Source organism: Channa argus, chromosome 14 (assembly GCF_033026475.1).
Source record: "Channa argus isolate prfri chromosome 14, Channa argus male v1.0, whole genome shotgun sequence".
Classification (NCBI taxonomy): Eukaryota; Metazoa; Chordata; class Actinopteri; order Anabantiformes; family Channidae; genus Channa; species Channa argus.
Genome location: NC_090210.1, coordinates 13,054,703 through 13,079,604, shown reverse-complemented (window position 1 = coordinate 13,079,604; position 24,902 = coordinate 13,054,703). Strand labels below are relative to the sequence as shown.

The following is a 24,902-nucleotide window of genomic DNA, read 5'->3' as shown; positions in this document are numbered from 1 at the left end:
TTCTAGCCTTTAGCTCGGCCATCCATTCTCTGGACGGCGCGACACAGCGGAGTGACTTTGTGTCCATCCTCAGGGAGTTTGGGAACCACTATGTACAGGAGGCGGTGTATGGGTTCCAGGAGTCCTGTACCATCTGGTACCCCAACAAACAGGTCCAGAGACAGCTGTGGCTGGAGTATCAGGACATTAGCAAAGGTAGGACACACGTGCTCGTACATGGTGAGCGGATTTTAAAATGAATGCTTTTTTTTTTTTTTAAAGCAAAAAAATAACCATATTTATTGGCTTGAACATCAAAGGTAAATTAAATGTTTGTGTTTTTTTATTAATGTGTGGGATGTCGGAGAACTGTTTATTTCCTGCTGTTATTTATAAACCCATTGATGGCACTAATGCTTAAGCTATCACTGCCACAAAATACACTGCGTCTCTTAACATGCATGTGCTGGGGTGGACTGGATTATTGTGTTACACATTTAGAATTGGCAGGGGGCTTGATCATACTTAAGCTGGAGAGTAAATGCTTGCTAAGAGAAACATTTAAACCTCACATGGGACCACTTTTAACAAAGCTCCTTGTTCTTTTTCTTTTTTGTGGTTGCACCCCGCTTTATAGAAATGTACTAAGCTCCCAGGGTGGCATTCTTTTAGAAATCCACTCGAGGCTATTGTTTTAACCATCACTTATTAGTGTTTTTAGCACCTTTTATGGAAGTATGCCATGATGATTGCTTTTGCAAACAAACACCTACAAGCACCTCTTATCCTCAGTCCCACCTATCCATTTGTTAGAATGGTTACCCTGTAGAGGGTCATGGTGGGACTTGAGCAAGTCCCAGCAAAAGTCACTTCTCATCACTGCAGCAAGATATTGAACCTCAATTTTGGGAGAGACTAAAATGTCCATTTACGAGACAAAAAATTCATTTATGAAATATCTGGTTGGATTTTAAACTTTGTTTAGATGGTGATTTATCATGTTAATGCTTCCTCACACACACGAGGTAACTGTGTGCTATGGCTTTAATATACTTATTTTTGTAAATGTAACTTAATTTTTAAACTACACTGTATAGAAATTTAAATGAACAAATAATTTCTAGCATCCTTGCTACAGTTCCAGTATCCCCTTTCTGAGCCACTAAAATAAATATTGTAATCTTTAGACGATATTTAATACTTGTTAACGTTTGTGCATAAAAGAACCAAATGGATTTTCAACACTATCATCATTGTCATGGTCAGCATCAGCAACATTAAATATTTAGTGGTGTCAATTCATCTAAATGCATCCATTCAAGTCAAAAAACCTCAACTCAGGGAAATGTATAAAAATGCTTTTACTATCTGTTTGACATTGTCAGAGGTGGTGTAGATCACACTATGGATTTGCACAATAATCAGCAACGTTCTATGTCGAGCTCTCTCCAGAAGCACCTTTACTTAAAACAGTGATTTTTTTGTTCCAATAATGAAACAGCTAGCATGGCGGCCCGTGCATCCATTTGCTACCTGTGCTTGTTTTCTCACTAAGTTACAGCAGAGATAAGTAATTGCCCGTTGCTACGTGCCATTTTACCACAGTGGCTCTGAACCATCCGCACTTATTTGCCTTGTTTGCCTCTGCCACATTCTTCCCCTTCCTCCTGCTTTGTCCAAGGACATCCCTGCTGCGCTGCACAGTTCAATCCCAGTTACCTCTGTGCTGTCAGATGGCATCAGATTACTGTTTTCCCATCCTCATGAAAAGTGCATTACTCTTCATCAGCTGCCTTTGACACACTGGTTGCAGACGCTGCTAAATGATTAAACACAATCAAAAAAAAAAGATATGCTCAATTTTTTCATTTTGTTTCTACCACAATTCAAAAGCAGGGCAATCAAAGTTTTTACCTTTCAATGGGTGTATGACCCTGCTCTTTCCAACAACTTTTTACAATACTATTACATTAACTTTTATATAGTAGTATGTGCATTTTTAATCAGTATTTAGTTGGTAGACTGTCAATAATTTCTAATAAACTGCTACCGTAACCTTCTTTTAGAATTGTATACAAATACACATTGTGTGAAAGTTGTGTGAAAGCAAGTGGACAAGTAGACATTCTAGTAATACATTTTCTGATTAGTAGAACGAATGAATATTTACTTCGATTGAAGTGGATCAGTTCTAAGGCCATTCCCCTGAAATGTATTGCAACATACTAGACAAATGGGGGATTATACAGAGATCTTCTCAAATCCCACAACTTTGGTGTATTTTCCTCAGCCCACACCACTTTGTTATCAGGTTTAGAGTAAAGCAACACTAAAAAACAGATTTGGTTCTAGTGGGACTGAAAATAGCATTGTCTATACTGGTGTGAAATCTATCCAGTATCTATTCCCCCCCCCCATTAATAGACAGTATGGTGATTACATTGGGCTGTGAGGATCTGAAATGATCCAATCTAAGCGGGTAACGGATTCAACCTGGCTCAGGACCATCTGTTTCTAGGAAATTAAATAGATTCCACTGACAAAAATTTAAAATCAGAGTCATCTTTCTTAATCTCTTCCTGGCTTCTTAGAAACATCCTGGCCTTTTGGAGGTAGTAATGAGCTCACAGGAGAGTTTGATGATCCATGTCCTCGGCCTTTGCTCCAAATACAAGATGTGCCTGACTGTAGCCTCCTTCCATATTCGGAGAGAAGCTGGGCTGATCATTTTCTGCATCTTTAGCTGCTGAGGCACAGCTTGCTTGCAGCTGTTTTAAGGCCGATTTAAGTATAATTAGATCAAATAGAAACAAATTAAATTTGAATACTTGTACAGTACTTCTGAATAGTTAGGACTGCATCAGTACAGAAACACCATTGCCTGTTTCATAAATAAGATAATTCTGTTGTAACATTCGGATTCATTGCCACTAGCGGCTTTGAGCTCCTTATTGATATGAATTGTATATGTCTGGGTTATATGATTTCATACTTATGAGGAAATATCTCGTTCACCTAATCAAATAGGGTAATGTGTGGGCTGCTTGGAAAAGAAAGGAAAGGCTTTTGTGAATTCTCATAAATATAAAGTGGCAGTCTTTCACTTTAATCCAAAATCAATAAAAAGCGTCCCAGGAACTGTGATGTTATGTGGCAATTGGGCGTCGACTGTAAATTGTAAAGCAGCAGACCGGAGCTTAGTGGGTGAAAGAATCACATACTACGCCGCAGTCTGTAAAATTAATTCACGTTTCTTAATGGCTCAGAAACCTGAGAACAACACAGATACATCATCTGTTATTGCTGTATGTTTGTAGAGAGACAGCCATAGCTCACTACCCATTGCCTGTGTGTGTGTGTGTGTGTGTGTGTGTGTGTGTGTGTTCTTGGCCATGATGCCTTGTCTGGGTGATTAATAGCACTTTCTTCCCTGTACTGGCTTTTGATATGAGTTTCCTATTGTCAGACACATGACCTCAATTACCCCACAGAGATCTGACAGTAAAAGCAAGAAAGCCAGTGCTGCCGTGTTCATTTTCAGCGGTTTATTACATCTACTAAACACATATAATTGGAAAATTAAAGCCTTTAAATGACTGTTGGAAGCAACTTTATTTACCATGCACAAGTAGTTATTACAATGCAGATGTTAACTCCACATTAACTAAAATTGGTTTATGAGGAGACAGTGCTTTCCTTGCAAACATTTAAACAAACCATTGATCTTATGGTGCACCACAGGACAAGGGTTAAAGAAGTATTCAACTAATTTAGCTTTGCACTTTCAAAACACCATCACAAAATAAATACAGTGGATCCAAAGATTTTATGTGCCTAATTTTTCTTTTTTTATTCCATATTTTATTCTTTGTAAGGTCAAAGAATAAAATGTTACTGTTTAAAGTTTGAAAGATTAGTTGTTTTTTAAACTAGTAGCAGGTAATATTCCTTTGACCCATTGTATTTGAATTTAAATTAAAAGGTAAAAAAAAGATCCAATGTTGCACCTGGATCAGTATCTTCTGTTCATTGTTACGGCAGAAATACTAGTGTTAGAGTGAAGCATGGTTACTGATCACAGCCCCTGATAAAACCAGAGAACAAAATAAACGGCAAGAAAAGTAAAATTACACCTAAAATTGTGTCTGACACATTTATAACATCTGCAGTCTGACTTATACAACTTGTATTTCACAAGGTGCAAAATCTGAATACTGAATAGCGTGGTTCAATATATTATGTTTTGCAGCTTAAAACATTAGCATGACATGAAGGACATGTCAACTACACGTGGAAAGACACGTACACCTAAACTAAAGTAAGCCCATGATTTGATGCTGTAAATTTAAAGAGGTAAATTTACCATGAAAAAAAAAAAGCTTAAAACCTTTAGAGGATTTCTTTTTCAATGTTACAGGAAGATACAGCGTCTGTGGTGCTGTGGCTTTTTAATACAGAATAGTTCAGGACGATGTTAAGACAGCTTCTTTTGACTGCAGAAGTGTTGGGTTTGTCAGAGAGGAGAGGTGTAGAGACAGTGTCTCTCTGTGTGTCGTGCTGAGAGACAAAGAGAGGCATCTTTCTGTCCAGCTGGTGCAGCTGCTGTCTGATTTACTGTATCATCTTATTTGCTGCACAAATTTTTAGATTAGAAGTTTTAATGTTTTAGCAGAGGGAGGCGAGCAAGTCATCTTAAGTCAAAGGGCTAAAGTCCAATTGAAGTCATGAGGCTTTTATGATTTGTATCAAGTCTAGTCAGAAGTCATCACACTCATGTCTCGAGTTGCCACTTCTGCTGACTTGTGGTTTTTATTTTCAAAAACTGTGTACTGGTGACGTTATTTCAGGAATGCAGTGTGTTTAAACCAGGCTCATAAAATCCAACCTGCAGTTCTTTGTTAAGCCACCAGGCATCACCAAGTCTCTTCCTTGCCCCAGTTCACAGTACTTAATCCTACCGTCTGTGGATGCATTAACAGCTTCCTGGTGAACACTAATTTTAAATTTGATATCTCACAGATTACATATTTTTTTTCATAGTTGTTCAGCCATCCTATCTACTAAACTGTTCCTAAGCATCTAAATTGCAATAATCGTGTGCAAGTGACAAAAGAAGCTACAAAATACCCACAGTTTTGTACACTTTTCTACATTAGACCTGTTGTTAGAAATCAGGTCCTTCTCAGTTGGATACGTTGGATTTCCAAAGCACAATCCTGTCCATCCTGACTTTACTTTCAGCTTTCTTTACATTTTTTCAGTGATTCATGTTTTATCCTTGAAATGCCTTACAGTGCTAATACGGCTGTACGTGATTATTGTCACAGTGTGGTGTTACAACATGAGTACTGTAGAAATAAAACTGAACAAGCATCAAATTAAAGCCTAAACAGCTTCAATTAAAAATGTATTTCTGACAGATTAAAATGTCATTACAGTGCTGGAACCACTATTACATATTGATGTCCCAGCAATTTTATGAAACCAAGGAAGCGGAGCTGCAGTTTACAATTGTTTAGTCAGAGTGACTTTGTTGGACTTCAGCTCAGGTCGACTACTGGCAGAAAAGACTTTAACAGAGCACGTCAGGAGCCATTTCTGAAAGACCAAAACACAACAAGTGTAATCATTTCTAAATGTAAACGCTCACATTATTTTCAGCGATCTGATGTCAGGAAAGTGCACTCACCCTTACCTCGGCTGAAATCACTGGTAAGTGTATCCAAAGCCAAACAATTTTTAAAAGCATTAAATAATATTCAACCAAACAGTTTTAGTTTTTTCTATACTTATTCCACCCTTGGAACGTGTGCAATATAACAGACCTTAGATCTACTTTCATACAAGATGTAGGCTTCCTAGTGGCTGGATAAGTACATATCCATTTGGTAACTTCTAACGTTTTTATTTTTCTCCCACCACTCAGCATTTTTTTTTATTCTGTAATACTCTTCACTGAATTTAGCAGGGAAAAACAAAGAGACACAGTAATGAACAAGCTGGTAAACATGGTAGAGTATTTAGCTGCTAAAGGCCTCATAAACTGGTGGAGACAGAGCTAACAGGAGAGTAAATATTGGACTTAGATTCATTAGTGGACATGAACATGACAGCAGATGAATGTTAATGTTGCTGTAGTAAATGTACAGCATAGATTTATATTTGCTAACAGTTACCTTATATGCATATCCCAAATAACTAAACAGCATCGGACAGTCTCATTTTAGCTGATTTTAAACGGTTTACCTTGACACAATACTGCACTGATGTAAAGGTGTACTCCTGAATCCGGTGACATTGCTGCTGGGTGTCTAGTATCACCGTATGCCATAATAAGTTGAAGCAAACTTTGTAGAATAATCAAGAACTTCTTTCAAATTAATGAAAATGTCCTAAAATGGATACAGTACCATAGGAAGATGTCTAGAAAATAGTTGGGATACTTCAGATCAGTAGTATGTGGGCTGTTCAAAAATATGCCACCTTCTTTAAAACACTCCTGAAATGGGGACCGTTCGCCAGCTATCCTACTGTGCCATTACAGAATACGCAGTGCAGGAAGGTTTTGTCTTTTTTATTAGTAACATACAGCAAAATTTGTGAAAAGCAGTTTCCAGATGATGACATGCATTGAAATTTTGTAGAAGCACTTAAACAGCGATTAGAATTTGAATATGCCTTCAAAAACAAAACCCCAAATGTGACAATACAGTGTGTTTACTTGTGGAATGTCAGATGAACGTACAATATGCAGACAGACCTCTCAGGCACAAACAGAGGCTTGTTACTCAAAAGCAAACAGTGTCACTGAAAATTAAACCTCTCCGTGCTGTTTCCCGTATCAATCTATCTTTCCTTCTCTATCCACTCATTTGGCTCTCAGTCAAGGGCTCCCCAGCCATCGTCCTTACTTTCTATCTCAATTAAATCACCATGACCTCCTTCCTCAACCTCGGCGCCCACCCCCACAGCACAGTTGTCACCTCGTACCAAGCTCCGGCGCAGCCTTGTGTGCCGGTAAGTGTGATCACCCTGCCAGCAGCCAGGTAAAAATAGGTGCCTTATTTATTCTATTAGGGCCTGTCATTTTAACAAAGAGGCAGCAGAGAAAGTCTCCCTCCAGGGTGAAAGAGTGGAGGCAAGGAGGAGAACATTGAGGAAAAGCAAGAAAGACACGGATGAAATTATTCACAGCTGGGGCTGACCTCTGTGACCCCTCTACACCCACACAAAACACACATGCCTCAGATTAGCACCACCTGCCCTGCCCTGTTGCCTGCTGGGAATTATGCAATGTTCACTGCTCAAATCAGACAGCATGCTTCTTTATATAAACATCTTTGTCTTTATATAAACATCTTTGTCTTTATCTTTGGGCTTTAGCATATTGGCCTTTAAGGCTTTCATCAGAGAAAACAAGTGGTGTGAAATCTAAAATCTAATTCCAAAAGATGCTAATTAACTTTAAGCACATTTATATATTTCTACTGCACCTCAGAGCAAATGAATTTCTATATATAATTTTTTGTTTTTTTTCTTAGGTGTGGTTATCATATGGTGCCTATGGCCAAAAAACTGTCTGTATGTGGCACATATGCTTTACTGGCATTATTAGATATATTTCATGCTTGTAGTAATAATGCTCCTCCACATTCAGTTACATTTAAAAAGCTACCTATAATAATATAGACATGCCACGAAATTGCTGTAATTTAGTATTACAATTGTATTGCTGAAAATAAAAAAATGTAGTGACACACAACAGTGAATATGTGTGCAACAGCAGAAAAGCATCTAGTTTAATAAACCTATGACAGACACATAGGTTCTTGACTTTTTTCAACTTTGAACAGCGCCTGATGCTAAAGATAAAAAGTATGGGAGCTGCAAACACTGTGATACTGAAGTAGACAGAGCCAAGCTCTGGCAGGGTGAGATACAGATGTCAAGAGACAAAGCTCAGCTCTAGTGGGTCCTGGCCAAATTTAACCCCTGGGTGTGAATGCAAGGTTAACACTAAGGCTAACCACCTTGCAATTGTGCCTGAACACTCATGTTGGAAAAAGAGGTGTTTTTTCCTGTTCCTTCAATCGCCTGACAAAGTGTGAAAACAGCAATAGCAGCCAATCCAACATGAAGATAGAGATATTCCAAAGCATTCACGCTATATACAACTGGGAGCAGGAAGAGCTGTTTCTTGCACTAGTCACTTACGTAGGCTTGGAAGGTACTATAAGCTGCTGTACACACAAAGACACACAAAGAAAGATCGCACTTTTTTTAAAGTCACAGTTAATATGCACCAGAGAATTGTAATTTCAGCATCACTGTAATTATCACTCACTACAGTAATAACCCAGGTCAGAAAACTTGTCTCTTAAAAAACATATCTGCATAATGAGTTCAAAAAGCACAAAACACAAGATAAGAGCAGATCACATCTACAGATCCTTGATGTTTGTAGCGATGGTTTATTATAAGCCTTTTCATCTGATCTGCATAACATGAAACTCTCAAGATGAGATACATTGTCCTCTAAAAGAGAATAGTCATAGTCTAACATGTACAGTAAAGCTCACCACCAATGTTGGTAAAACATTTAGTTTTCCACAGGAAGCTGTTGATAGTGTTGCTAATCCTACAGAAACAGATTGTGTCAATTGTGTCAAGACAGATGTTTGTGATTCAGCTAGTTGCGGTTATTAGCATCTGTCAGAGAAACATTGAAACTGTAATTAGCAGAGGCAGAGCAGAAGTACACAATTTCAACACTCTACTAATATTGTAGACAACATAAGGCAAGGTTGTAATATGTTCCAATGCAACATACACTCGCTGGTCACTTCATTATTTACACCTGTACAATCGAATACAATCCAATACAGAAGCTCTGCCATGAATTCTACTTTTCCTATGATATAATTGTTCTGTTTTTAGGTTGAAATTTTCAAAAAGGTGATAATTCTACTATGTGTTTACTACTGAGGTCCTAGTGAGTGGTGGAGTCATAGTAGAGTGGTGGCCACAAGTGGCCTGTGAGTGTGGATTACAGTGAGGATTACAGTTATTGATGGAAAGCAATTCGCTTGGAGGTGCTTGTGGATGGTGGTGGGCATACAGAGTGCGTGACTGTCACACCACTGACCTGAGTTCAATTCCTGTCTTTTTGTTACGTTTAGCCAACAAAAAGACTCGGTGGGAATTGTGGCTCTATTCACAGGTTGATAAACATGTGTCTAAAATGACCAGACCACAATCTTTTGCAATCTTTAACTGAGAGCTGGGGATGTCTATACAGAACAGAAAAAGAAATAAGTTGTTTCAGAACACTTGGTCTTAGTCATTCGCATGCAAAAGCTGCATCAAGTCATAAAAGGTTAAATGCTTCAGTGTCTGAGTAGTAGCACAAGTATGATTTACAGTAATTGATAATATACTCTGCATTACAGTCATGACAGTACATTTAGTCCAAGGTAAATTGTTGTTAGACTGAACCAGATGATTAAAGCATCTACACTCTTAGGAAGTGTACCAGTCATTCAAGTGAAAAAGCAAAAGTCAGGATGGGAGGAGGGCAGGTAGATGGCCTCACCTGTTTTATAATGTTATGACATCCATTAGGAATTATTGTGTATAAAAAAAAAAATGGATTATGGAAAATGTAAAATAAGTACAGTTTAACTCACTGGATGTACATGTAAATAGCTGCATAAAATAGACTTGTTAAAGTGAAGTACGTGTAATTCATTACTGCATAATCAGTGAAATGTAGTCAGCCTTGGACCTCGCACCTCCCTCCTGACATGAATTGAAGCAGCCATAGCCATAATTAACTAAACTAATTACTTTGACTAAATCACTTTTCTTGGACATATGATATGTATTTTATACTTCTATTGCACTAATTACTGATGAAGATATTGGATACAAAATATGTCAACTCATAAATAATATAAGGCATCATTAAATATTGAAGTTACAAGGAATTTAAAAATAAAATGGTAACGTAAAACGATTAACTAAAACTTTGAATTCTTAAAGTTTAGCTTTTCTCTAGACCAATATTGCTAGTTTATAGATATGAATATTTATGTTCATAATGTTTAATAATGAATATATTGAGGTTTGAGTTCTCTACCTTGTCTGCCCCTGCGGAGATAAAGTCAAACTTCAGAAAGGAGTGAGTATTTTCTAAATCACAAACATTGAAAATGCTGCATCAGGGAAGAGGATAGTTTTTATGTGTTTTTCTTTTTTTTTAATGAAGTTTTCTCTCCACCTCTGTCAGCTTAAGAAGAAGAGTGTCTGGGTACATGAGATTAGAAATAAAAAGCAGAACAAGTGGCTACTTAAGCAATAAGCAGTCCTGGCAGCAGGACAGGATAGCTACTAGAATAAATAATGATAAAATAGCCAAACCAACTCTGGTATCTATATTGATCGATACCAGAGTAATCAGATCGGTACTTTAGTTTCATTTTCTCTCCTTATATGCACTGCTGCTTTTTCATCAAAGAGGTGACCTGGCTCTTTGTGTCTATGTAAATGCCATTGCTTTCAAGTGCCGGTCTTTCCACAGCGCAGGGAAGCAGGGACACTTTGTAAGGAGGAGAGGAATCCCCCACCTTTTATTGTGATGATAAAGTATTTTCTCTTTACCTATAAACTTTGCCCAATGTCTGTCCTGGGTTTTAACTAATTAATAATTCAAAGGGAAAATCCCAAAACACTTAAAGGTCATGAAATTGCATTCAGATTTAGCAATTTGATGATACATCCACCTTAATGATTGAAGAGTATCAGTATTGGTGTTGGTATTAGCGTTACTGGCCCTGTTTTTACTTGGTATCGGATCGGAGTATCACACACCACCAAAAAAGCTACCATTAGGTAATATTTTGGGGGAGTAAATCACAACATTAAGATATTGCAGTGTTTTTATAATAAGAACCTCCGCTTGATATCCTTTTCTTCATTTCAGATCTCTTTTGACACATATACTGCAAATATAAGAATCTGATCAGGTATGTAGGAGGTTAGAGAGACCATAACAAGGGAAGAAAGCAAAAAGAAGAAAAAGAGATTAGAGGCGAGGAGGTGAGACGAGCAGATTTGAATGAGTATGACAATGAGGAGGAGGTGCAGAGAAGATGTGAAGAGTAGGGGAATGATGGAACGGCAATGATAAGGTGCAGCTATAATGATGATAAGGATGCAGTAGAGGCAACGCCGAGGAGGTGTGGGTGGAGGTGTTGGAGGAGATGTCATCTGCCTCTCTGAGGGTGGGGAGCAGGGTGATAAATGAGTTCTGCTTGTTCAGTCACTAGACAATTATAGACAGACGTGGAGCAGATGTCTGCTAACTTGAAAACGTCTTTTCCACATGTGCGTGTTCACTTCTCGCTGCTGTGTGTGAATCTTTGAACATTTTCGACGTGCATTTAAGTATTTGTTTGTGCTTATGTGAGCATTTGTAAAGCTGTGTGTGAGCGGGAGAGGGAGAGAGAGTTTGCAGCAGAAAGATCGAAAAGAGTCTTATCCAACTCGTCAAGTCTAACGAAGTGGAACAGTTCCAGCAGCTGAAGTTGAGGCTGAAGATGAGACACAGATTGTCCGGCTGCTCTGCCACAAAACTAGTTGATATTGAGACTCGTCAGCACAATTGCAGAGAATGCACCAGAACAAACTAAGCCAAGAGTGGATCAGTTTATATGCAACAGGATCACGCAAATTACATTACCACATGATTGCTGGAAAACAAGCTGGTGCTTTCTTACACAGGGTAACAGTAGGTGTGCCACCCATGGTGCACGACGAAAGCTGAGCATCGGACTGTGAGAAATGAACCTCTTTCTTGGTTTTCTTTAAAATGACAAAATCTGACACATGCTTTGATGCAGTCACACCGTAAAATGGACGTTATCTGCTGATATCAGCGTCTTACATACTGGCTCGTAGAATCCTCCTTCTGCCACCAGCAGGCTCAGGAAAGGTAGACCATATTTGACACCTTTGTCCCACAGTTCCAATAATAAACATGGACCAATACATCAAGTTTATTAAGTTTAGGGGGAAAAATGTTGTTTACAGTATTGACTAATGTTTCGGCACAAACAAGTACATTTAGTTGATAGTACTTACTGCTTTTACTCATGCAAGGTTTTAAATATAGTAATCTTTATTGAATAAGTATTTTTACAATGTTTGAAGTGTTCGTTACCTTAATACCTGTTTTAATACAGTTTTAAGTTACTGAGCCTACATGTTATGTTATGTGAGCTTACTGGAAAGCTCACATGTGCTAAAGGAAGCTCAGTTGTCACAGATGGATATCGGGGAGAAAAAATTAAATAAATGAAACCCAGAAATGAAAAAGTTGGATTATTTTCTGCAAAAACTGCACACTGCAGTGTGTCTACATTAAATTGATAAAGCAGTTGTGCAATGCCATCTGGCATTTATAAGACAAAATTATATTTAAAATGATCCAATATGTCATTTGTACCTTTCATTAAGTGTTTATTATGAGTGACAAAGGAATGGTTTTGGGGATGGGCTGTTGGGGTTCAGTGTCTTGCCCAGGGATACTTCCACGTGGGATTGGGAATCATTTTTTAAAATCATTTTCCTTCCTCAGGTCATTCTTGCTAACAATCTTATCTTTTTATTTGAAAGATTTTCTCACTTATCTCAGTTATTAGATACCGATATAGTGATATACTCATAGAAGTCATACTCGCAGATTCAGAATAATAACATGGTAAGACAGTTCTTTTTTTACTATTAGTATTTGTCAACACACAAAACTCAGCTTATACTTGTAATTTACACTCAGCAATTTCATGTACTTTGTTTTTCAATGAATAGTGGTATATGAGAAACAAAACTATTTTTATTTGAATGATAAAGCATGCGATGAAAAACAAATCAAATCATTAAAAAATAAAAAAAATTTGTTGTAGTTGGGTAATTTCACGTTCCCTGTTATGCTGCAGAAAAACATGTCTGTAGTGTGGATTTTTAAGCAATGGGGGACTTGATGGTTAGATCACAGACTTATACATTTATGTTTTTTTGACAAATTTAAGATATTTTATTTTTGAGCCCTTCATTGTGCATTTTTTTACCTTTTAGGTGAGTAGACCAACCATCAAAATAATTTCTTGTCTTGGAATCGCAGCCTACATTTTCATCAGGGACTCATGAAATGTTTAAAATTGGAAATGGACATAGTGCCAATGTGATATTTACAGGCATCCACTCTGGAGAAACATGGATCGCCATCTCATGCTCATGTGAAAATAGCCATACACGTAACTTCACAAACAAAACACAACAGCTGGCAATTTTGAATCTATTTCCTTCCAAGTCTGAAAGTTTGGATGTGTAAGGAAGGAGTTTGTCAGTGTGACATCCCCTGGCTAGAGAAAAAAATGGAGCATGACACAGAATCACAGGGCACCTATGCCACAGAGGACTCTTTCAAGGTGGATGACTTTTCCCCAGAATTCTTATGAGGCAGGCAGTGTGGTGGAGGAAGAATGTAGTCCCCAGCTGTATCAATTTGAGCCATTGTTCCTGCTCCAGTAATGGTGAAAGCCTGAGGTGTTGGAGCTGAGGCAGTGAAATTGCAGGAAAAGGTTGGAGCGGTTTCACAGTGGTCATGTAACATTTGCTAAAGTTGGCTAACGATCAAATAGATTGTAAATCTTTGTAATTACAATATTTGTTTTATATCTTCGTTATCAAACCTACTGAAAAACCACAACAAAACTGTCAGAAAGGTGTGTGTGTGTGTATGTATATATATATATATATATGTGTGTGTGTGTGTGTGTATATATATATATATATATATATATGTATATGTGTATATATATATATGTATATATGTATATGTATGTATGTGTATATATATATATATATATGTGTGTATATATATATATATATATATGTGTGTGTGTGTATATATATATATATATATATATATATATATATATATATATATATATATATATATATATATATATATATATATATATATATATATATATGTATATATATATATATGTATATATATATATATATATATATATGTATATATATGTGTGTGTATATGTGTGTGTGTGTGTGTGTGTGTGTGTATATATACACACACATATATACTCACACATATATACACACGTATGTGTGTGTGTGTATTCTTAAGGTCATAATAGGTGTGGGAGTGCAGTATATTAAGAGGCTGTTCCAATGTTTTGGCCAGCACATTTAAAATGATAGAACCAAAATAATATAATGCTCTCCGGTGCGACTACACCACCCACTATGACCTCAGTAATAAACACAATAGAATTAGCACCATTCTGATAGTTTCAACCTAAAAACAGACATTTTTAAATTGTAATAGTAGAAATATAGAACCATAGATTTAGAAATCTATGTCTGAGCCAATGCAGTGGCCAGTGAGTATTTATATGAACAAAATGTGGAGAATGTAATATGGTGCGTACATTAAATGTGTATAACTAAAACGTTATTCCTTTCATGAGACTTTTTCTTAGATGTGTTTATTCAGGATCTGTGAGTACTCTTATAAATTAGCAAGATGACATATTAAACAGTGTGACTCATAATTGTGATGCTACTCTATTTGTAATTTTGCTAAATTGGCCTGTATGGTAATGAAATGCCTTTGTTGCTATAATTGGGGTATTTAGATTACTGTGCTAATATGCTGGTTGTGCTGAACTCCTGCTTTGTGTGGAGACATTTTGTTCTTCAACATTAGCACAGTTATCTTGGCCTGCAGAGCCCTTCAAGCGTCCTGTTAAAATGTATTTATTTTAATGATTTAATCACTTAGATGATTAAAGTAATCTCTTAAATAGTCAATAGTGGCATTGCTACCTCAGAAGCACTGATGTCACTATAACCCTTGGCTCCGTAAAGCTGGCAGTGCTGAAACAAACAAGCAAAGTTTCTGACATTCTGTCATACGTTCATGTACCCGTTGTTTGTAGCTGATCGTGATGACTTTTAACTGAATTCTAGTTCATAATGGACACAACACACACTGCTGGTTTTCTTAATCTTGAGCAAGCTACTCTTTTGAGATGGAGCCCAACACTCCTTCACCTTCACCTCATATCTGAACTACCCACTGAAGAACATGCGAGAAGCCAGTTGTGATTCATTATGTATTGTGTTGTTCAGTATTTTCTAATCATGTCTTACACAATCTGTTTCAGTCTAGCCACTCAAACATCCTCTCTTCTCCACAGAAATTTAATTCCACTCTCAGCCAGTCAAGGTCATCCCACAGATGAAATTTAAACATTTTATTCTCCTTGGCGGGAACATGCGGAGGAGGAGTGGCCTGGCATCCCCATCGCTTTCCTTCCTTTCAGCACTTTCATTCTCTCTAAATGCTGGTTTTGCTCTTGTAAGAAAACAGCCTTTTTAACCTGTTTACTTTCTTTTCCTTTTCCAAAGAATGAGCTTCTTGCTGTTAGATTTTTGTTCCGTTTTCTTCATTTTCCCATCTTTTCTCTCATTATGTAACACCTGCCTGCAGGGAATTCTCTGGTAAATGTTCTGATTATTGTATTTCTCACACTCCTTCATTTTTCAATCATCTGTTTTGTGCCTGTTTTCATCTTTTTCTTTAGGTTATGACAGATTAAACAGCAGATATGTATGGGAAAGCTTTTTTTTTCTACTCACACCTATGCGGCAGTGGGGGATTTAGTGGTCGGAGGATTCATTTGATAAATTGAAGTTGTGTAAAAATTACTGTATAATAGTTTATTTTAAATTGAATTCTGACTTATAGATTCCCCCTCCCCTTTGGTGCCGGGCAAGTTATGTACAGCGTATTCATCGTGGCTTGTTTGCTAAAAACTGGGATTGTGATTAATGACAACAATTATACTGAATCACAGAATACATGTGTCATACAACCAAAAACAAGCAGTGAAAAGAGGCTGAATGTTTGCTGATATAGTTTGTCAAGAAGTCAAAATGAGTTTCAGGACAGTGCAATAAATAGTTTCAGCTGCATTTTAGTCAGAATGTGCTGACATCAATTTAACCCCAGCTCATGAGAGTTATTGATAGCCCTCAAGTGTCTTCAAAGTGTGACAATAACCTTGACTGGGTCCTTCACTGATGCAGTGACCAGCAGTTGTTGCCTCCTTTGAGCTGTGCTGCTTCAGAGATCTTCAGAGATTATCTGAGATAATGATGTGCAGAATACTGTATATTCTATTTTACCAACGGGTTGATACTCCAAAGCCTTGGCACAAGTGAACGGACAACTGAAGGTAATTTGAAAATGTTGCTAATGCTTTGGATTATACACTGCAGTTTAATGTGTAATTAAACAGAATTTAAATAGTATCTGCACTGATGATGTACCTGTAGAATTTGTGCCAATACATACAGTACTTGTATAAAGGTAGGTAGGTATGTTTTCAAATAAAATACTAAGCTAGAACTTCCTAAGGACGTTCTCTTCTCAAGACCTTTTAACCTTCATACGTGACCCAATAAAGCTAGTTTGTCCCTATACACTATATGACTAATAGGAGCCTCTTTTCAACTAACAGCTTGCAAGCTTCCATTAATATAACATCTCTATGGCAGCTAGGTGTTTCTTGAAGTGGCACGATTAGTGTACTGAACCTTTTATGAAAACTACCATGAACATGTTCACAACTGTGGAACCACATGGTTTTGTTACAGTTGGCAACAACAACAAAAAAAAAAAGTGGTCATGTTAATGCACAAAAACACTCAGCTGGTTAACATTGCTGAAAGTTATGATTACTAAACTAAATTCCAAAGTCAGTCTCCTGTGGTAAGGTCTTGAATTTTGTGACCTAACTACCTACCTCATAGCAGACTGTCACATTGTACTTTTCTCATGTGTATTTACTTCTTTACGTCATTTTCTCTTTTGCTTATCGTAATTACTACAGCCTAACTAGGAGATTTTATAAATGGGGAATGCCTATTTCCTCTCCTAAATATTAAACATCTGTTGTGTGGACTTAGATTCATACCGTTTCTATTGCCGTGCTCACCTCCACAGCCCCCACCCCATCGGTCAGCCCAGTTTTGTCAGCGACCACCTTTCTCCACAGCCAACGTGCTGACACTGATGAGCGAACAGGCCGTTCATCCTGGGCAGCGTGTTCTTTCTGCGGAGCCGAGCTCCAAACTGCAAAAACCTATTACATCTTTTCCCGTGTATGAACCCCTCTCTCCATCTCTCAGCACTTAGTTGTGTATATTTACAGTAGATAATGTGGCTCTTTAATGAGAAGAAGAAAAACAAATTCTTGGTGTTTTCCATGTGTTACTGGTCCAATCACAGCTAAAAACAGATCATTCCAACTTAAATGAAGTTAACTTCCTTACTTGGAAAAAATTAAAAAAAACACACACATACACAAATCCCCAAGTTTATAATTGTGACTTTGCTGTGTTTTCTTGTGGTCTTATCATAGAATTGGCTTTTTCTATAAATGGCATTAATTTCACAGTGGATTTGTACAGGCTGGCAAACTGCAAGACTTTGTTGGACCCAGGCTTCTCTTCTTTTCATTAACTAGGGATTAGGAAAACCTTGTCTGTGTACTGTGCCGGGTAGTTTGCTTGTTCATTTAAGATGATGTGTGTGTACGGTTTGTGTTCTTTGAAGGCATTTTCCTAACTTAGAGTGTCTAGCTGGTCTATGATTTAATGAGGCCGTGTGACCGAAATATCTTTTCCATAGAGAAACCGCGAGCAAGAAGGAAACGGAGAGGGAGAGAGAGAGAGTGAGATATCAAGGACAGTTGGAGAAATATCTGTAAAGTCAGCTGGGATGTCTTAGTGGTAAATCCATCACTGTCCCCAGTGTTTTCACAAATGTCTAAAAGCAGCAGCTTTGCCAGCTTTGTAATCTGCTGCCTGACTTGAATCCATTTTAATGTGCAATCAAGGCACATTCCTGAGCCGTTTCTGTTTTGATGTTGCAAAATCTGTGTATCTGCATGGGATTTGTGTTTATCTGTGCATAACTGAGCATTGTTAATAATATTGCTTCCTTTAGTTTGAGTTTGATATTAACATATCAAAAGCCATAAATACACAACCAAATACTGTTCTCTTTTCATTACAGAAGGATTATTAAAGTAACTGTAATATTTCAAAGAAATAATTAGACATTTTTCATCTATCTTACCAGTTATCCTTAACAGGATAACTGGATGCTTGAGCCAGTCCTAGCTGTCATAGCACAGTATAACCTAGGCAGGTTAATAAGACATTATTCCTGTAACAAAAGATACGTTCAGACACAATAAAACAACTCCTTTTTTAGTTATTCTGTTGTTTGGTAGTGACTCCTGCAAATTATAACCTGTTTTAGCATTTGCAGTAATCATCACTTACTGTACAACTACAAAGTTATAAAGTTAAATTCAAATTAATGCATTCTTTTCTTTTATTCTACAACTTTCACATAATTGGAAATTAACTATGTAATTAACCATTTATCCATACAGTCTTTTTTTCAAAGGTGCCTTTTAACTGTCTAAAACCAGTAGTTTACTGTTTTTGAAGAAAAATAATTTATTTTCACATAAATTATGAAACACTTTATTTGCTGGGCTCAGTAAGGTCACAGTTTCACAGTAATAAATTTGGTTTATGGATGGACATGTTCAATTCTAGCACATTATTCTAGAATGTGGTAGCTTGATATTTCTTACCATAATCGCTAACTAATAACGATGTTTCTCCAAAAACTCTTAAAATTTAAAGAAGATTCTGAACCCCAGTGGGAAAGTTCTCTTCAAGATTTACTTCAAAAGTAGAAATTACTGATACCCTCCTTCCTTCAGATGACAAATTAGCTTAGGCTACTGGGAAGTGAATTTCACAAATCTTGCAGATGTAATATTAATTCACTTTAAACTTAACATAAAGTTCTCTATGCAAATCTATATGCAAGGGAAATACTGTTGCACTACATCCTTTTAAAAAGTAGAAGATTTATTTCTCTGCTCTGAGTGACATTGAAAATAATAATAATAAAATAAAGTGTTTACTATTAACTGTCAGGTAATGCTTTCATTTCAAAATACATAAAAATACAACCATGCCTTGAACAATGTAAAAATACAGTACTGTTTACCGCAGATACAGATCTGCATAAATACTGAAGGTAAAGCATGTGAAACCCCTTTACATACTACACATACTGTACAGTAATTGCCAACAGATGGAACTATGTTAAAGAATATATTATGGAACATAATTTTCCAAAAGGATGCAAGTGTTTACAGCAAATCCTGCAGTAAGTTTTATTGATTCCTCATTGCTATATAATAAAAACACAAGTTTCTCCAGCTTCAGGCACATTTGGAATAAATCTACTCCAAAAAAAAAAAAAAAAAAAAAAAAAAAGAGGCTGTTACTGCAATCTCCAGTGATGCATTGTAACTTTTTAAAATTCACATATACCATGAAGCTGATACCAACTACACTCACATGTTATTAGGTACAAATGTGAATCCTGAAGCACATGGGCTACAGCAGCAGTCCACACTGGGTGCTAATGCTGAGGCTATAATTTACAAGGGCAAACCAAAATTGGACAACAGAAGACTGGAAAAACACTGTCTGGTCTGAGTCTTGATTTCTGCTGCAGCATTCATTGATGTAAAATAACATGAAGGCACAGTGTCTATTCAGGGCCTAGAGCCACTCATGTTTTGTAGCATTTATTCTCATAGCTTATAGTATCCCAAACTGAACCCTTACAAAATGTTGGTGTCCACAACTCAGCACAAAAAATATTTTATATATATCTATCTATATCTATCTATCTATCTATCTATCTAGATATATATATATCTATATCTATCTGTGTATACGTGTGTGTGTGTGTGTGTGTGTATATATATATATATATATATATATATATATATATATATATATATAGAGAGAGAGAGAGAGAGAGAGTTTTGGGATGTGGGAGGGGCCTACAGCAGAACCCGCTGGTCATTGACAAGAGTGAGAATGATATGTGCTTTCATATAAGATTCTCAAAAAGTCTCCGATGACATCAGAAAAAGAGAGGTCTGAAAACTTGCTAAATGTTGGCAACACTGATCATCACCATCAAGCCTGACGTACTGTTTGACAACTAATTTTCAAATCATTTTGTGTAAGACGGGGCATGTATATTGTACATGTTAGTTGGTTTGCTGAGTGACCACTCAAATTTGACTAATCAAGTTTTAAAATTTTTGTAGGATTTATGAGCTTTTTGGCGAGCGACTTGAAAAGTGGTAGCTCGCGACCGACATGTTGGAGACAACAAACCTACATTGTAGGGTATATTTTTTGACACACTTTGGACTCCCGTAACTACCCACTGAGCATTGTTTGAGTGTCACAGCATACTAGAGTATTGTTGCTGACCACTGTCCATCCCATTGTGAGCACAGTGTACCCATCTTCTGGCTACTTCTAGCGGGATAGTGTGCTATTTCACAAAGCTGAAATAATCTCTGGTTTCTGGAACATGAAAATGAGTTCTCTACACTCAAATGGCCTCAACAGTCACCAACTTTCAATCCACCAGAGCATCTTTAGGATGTGTTGGATTAATACTTACTGTACATGTTTTGCTATAATTACCCCAATCAGTATTGTTTAAAATATATTTTTACCTATGTAAAAGATCTGAAGTGGATATTTTTTTAAGTAAATACTTTTTGCTTAAGTAAAATCCTTATTAATGTCATCCTCCATGACATTTGTAAGACCACCAGTGTTAATGCTGTGGTTGATGTACATACCGAATAGAGATACACATTACAATCCATCTATACAACTTTAATTTTATTGCATAGAGGAACAGTTTTTGGGCTTATTCATCAACTCTTACGCATATTACCACATCATTTCACAGATCAATCCATTTTGCATATTATAATTAGATTTTTGCTGCTCTTTTCATAATCAGTGCACTTGGCATGCTTCATACTTGAAAATATTGCCAATTCAGGGTTTTGTGCACATGTTCTGCCATCCAGCACATCAAGCTCCAATCTGTCATTTTATTTCTGCTACTTCATACCCAGTTGGTTCATTTTATCCCTAAAGTGTCACCCTGCACACGATCACTTGAGATGCTTTTGAAAGTTGGCATTGGAGGTAGTGAACACATGCCAGACTGGGTACCGACACCGGTCAAGTGTTGGTCATTTGGAATAAATGTGAAAATATTGTAAACCGAATGAACAAAGGTGGTGATTACTTTGATGCACAGACCAAGCATTCCTGAGAAGTCCTGTACCTGTAATTTGTACATTGTGCAAATAACAAGATTGATTTAGGATAGAATGATTATGTACAGTAACACTCTTTACATTTTTACATTGTTGCAAACTCCAACATTCCTGTTTGTTTCCTACATTGATCTTTATACAGTTAGATTTTAACAGCAAATACACGTCACATGTCGCATCACGTCATATTAGGGGATTAATGATTATTAGGGCAGACACAACTTTTTACCGTAGACCCTCTTTAATAGTTTTTTTTCTTTTTCAATATTTGCCATTTATCCAATTTCCAGCAATTTTTCTTCTATTCTTTTTTTGTGGATACATTTTAAATGTGCATACAAACATTGGATAACCAATTTCGATTTAATATTCCAGAATCATGCCTTCATGGAAAGTCTTTTATAGAATATATGCAAGTTTGTTTATACAACATCTCTCTAAATCAGATCTCACAAAGTGCTTTATTAACTTTGAGATTAATCCTATATATCTGTAGTGCCCATTGTCTCCTGTAGCTCCTGCCACTGGTTTTCGTCTTTGGTTTAACTTCTCTCCTCAAAAGTCTGTATATTAGTTGTTAACCTTTTCTTCCATTAGCGGTCATTAGAGTTACACAGTGCCTGCATTATGCTGTCTAACACACCAAAAATTCTAATCCTAGTTCTGATAACAATAATAGACTCCGAGTAGTTGAATAGCTTCAAAATTTGAGTTGCACTGTCAAACTTTAGCTTTGTTCCACGAGGTCTACTAATTAAACTGAGAATGAAACCTTTTTGCTCACATGTTTAGTAAGTTTGGGACTGCAGATTGGCTGGTTAAATACTTTAATTACAGCTCATATGGCAAAGACTTCACGCTCCAGCAGCGTTTTTGTTGCTGAAGATTGAGATGGACACGGATGGAAAAATTGCTGAAGTTATAGAACGTAGCATAATGGATGAGTCACACAGAAATACGATGAGATAGTAGATTGTAATGATGTGAGTCCACAGCTGTGTGAGGGTGTGTGTGTATGTGTGTGCGTGTGTGTGTGTGTGTGTGTGTATCTTTGTGCATGCAGGCTGTGGTCCATTAAGCTGGTTGTGGTGATCCACAAAGCAAATGAAGAGTGATGACAATGCTGTTCAGGATGTTTCGATTCTGTGTGTGTATGTGTGTGTGTGCGCGCGCTTGTGTAGCTTCACCAACCCATCCCCGCCCCCCTCATTCTAACTCTTTATCATTCATGAGTGTAGGTCTTCAGTCATGGGTCTTGTTTCTTTTTATGTTTACAATACAGGAGGCTTGTAATAGGATTTATTTCAAAGAATAAACTCAAACTAATTCTCTCATTTTGACAGTGCTGCAAGTTCATACTTTCCTGTTATCACAGAGTCAGAGACAAAATTACTCTCTCTGTATTTTTGAATGATGTTGAACAATAGAAAAATAAAAAATGGAAGAATTCGCTTCCTGCCCTGGAGACCTTATGGGTGCCTGTGCGTGTGTGCGTGGTAAAGGTACAGCTTGGAGAAGGAACTTGTTACGAGCCATTCGCACATAGCGACTATTTCTAGTCCTCCACAGTGCGAATGTCTTGCAGTCCAAAGTATGTTTTTGGACTGTTAATCAGACTACACATGAAAGAGAGCAGTCTCTTTAAATGTTGCACTGTCTGTTTTTATGTTTTATTTTTATGTAACATAAAGCCTCAGCTGACTTGGATGTCCGAAATAATTTAATGCTTCATACTGTATTGCTACCATGAAGGTAGGGGCCAACCGTAAGATCGTGTGTGTGTGTGTGTTTTGACATACACAAGACTGTGACACCTGTGAGATGTCATATATCTTTCACACACGCGCAATCAGATACATCTCTTTTTATCCCATCCCATGCTGCAAAATGAGATAAGCTGAGGATGAGAGTTTCAGGTGTGTGCTTATGTAAGTGAGGACGTAACGCTTCATGTTAAACACACCTACAAATATATGTAAACATATTCAAAATGCAAACCAATGTTCCCATACAGTTATTTTATTATTCTTATTTTTATTTACACATACAGACAAAAGTATTTTAGGAAGCTAAACATATGGCTGCTTTGGATTATCAGCAGAGATTCTCTTTTGGCATATTTACCATCATCCCTGTGGTATATGAAATCTTAAATTTTGGAAAGTTTATTCTCGCACACTATAAATATATGCAAAAATGTCTCATGACTGAGTCATATCCTTGTCCTTTGAAAAATAAAATAAAATTTTTGGAATTTAGTTGCCACTTAGTTATAATTTAGTTTTCAATAGAGGCGACAGATTGATGATTTTGTCATACACTGTAGGAGGCACTTTATCTTTTACCACTTGCAATAGATAACTCCTATAACTTCACTGACCAGATGAGTGGTATTGCTGCTACCAGCTGTCATCTCTAAAAAAAAACAAAAAAAGTCATTTTCACGGCAGGTATTCTGACCTAACAACACAGGAAAAGCACAACAGAAAGCAAAGGGTGATGTCCTGATCAACTGTTATGGTAAAAAGATAAGTACAAACTCAATTTCCAGAGAAGCTGAGATTGTAAATTGGAAAAAAGACGAAATGTTTTGAGGTTGTTTTGTCTCTCATTCTTGAACGGTGATGTCTCATCAATGTCTTAAGGGAACTTTTTGAAATAAGCTTCACTTGGGCTCAAGAATAAAGTGATTACATTTTGGAGTCAAAGGTCAATTTAACTGTGACATCATTTCTGTGCATTCTTCTGAACGAAATATCACAGGAACATCTTCTTCAAATTTGGGATAAACCTCCACTGTGACCTAAGGATAAACTTCTTAAATTATAGTGGTCAAAGTCACTGTGAACTCACATTTACCCATTCTTGCTAGTGCTATATATGAGAAATCTGTGGTGGGAAATTCATTACATTTGGTTCAAACGGCTCATTGATGCAGAGTCTGGACAGACATGCATTTAAATTGCAAACTGACTGATTCATGGAGGCACCAAAAATTTGATACAAATGATTTGCAAACCACTGCATTTCCTTTTCATTTACATTTCAACTTTTCTAGAATTGGGGTTTGTATACGCTGCCGCTAATGCAACATGTTTCACCCGCGCTGGATGGGTGATGGGTAAATGTGAGCAAGTGAGAAACCTGTCACTATAATTAGTACAGTTGGATTTTCACGGTGGTATGAAAAGGTCACAGTAGCTTTTGTTTTGCTGCTAAACTTGGGTTGTTATTAATAGCATAGCCACATGAAGTAGCCTGACAGAAAAACATGCCAATTCTTGAATGTTAGCCACTTTGTTGGCAGCTGTCAAATGATCAACATAAATAATGTGGTACAATTGTTTCAGAGAAATGCCTGACAAGAATGAAATTGATACTAAAAGCTGGCTTGTGTTACGGTTTCTTCAAATCATTTAACGCCATAAGAGTGGCAAGGTTTTCCACTGTTTGTAGCTTGTTAAATAATTTAAACTGTGAGAGTTTGGAAAGAATTGAAGTGGCAAATTACCTGAATTTGTTTAGTGCTTTACATAACTGTGAGGTGGGGATGCAGCCAAAAGTTAATGATAA

The 24,902-nt window shown here is 36.9% G+C and overlaps 1 protein-coding gene across 6 annotated transcripts in view; it reads left to right on the top strand.

Moving 5' to 3' along the window:
• The window catches only part of astn1 (astrotactin 1), a 391,153-nt gene that overhangs the window by 241,098 nt on the left and 125,153 nt on the right, over nt 1-24,902 (top strand). For all 6 annotated transcript variants that reach the window (XM_067474376.1, XM_067474375.1, XM_067474374.1 and 3 more), the window contains one exon: nt 7-195. In XM_067474376.1, coding sequence (XP_067330477.1) covers nt 7-195 — 189 coding nt within the window. The remainder of the gene's footprint in view (nt 1-6; nt 196-24,902) is intronic.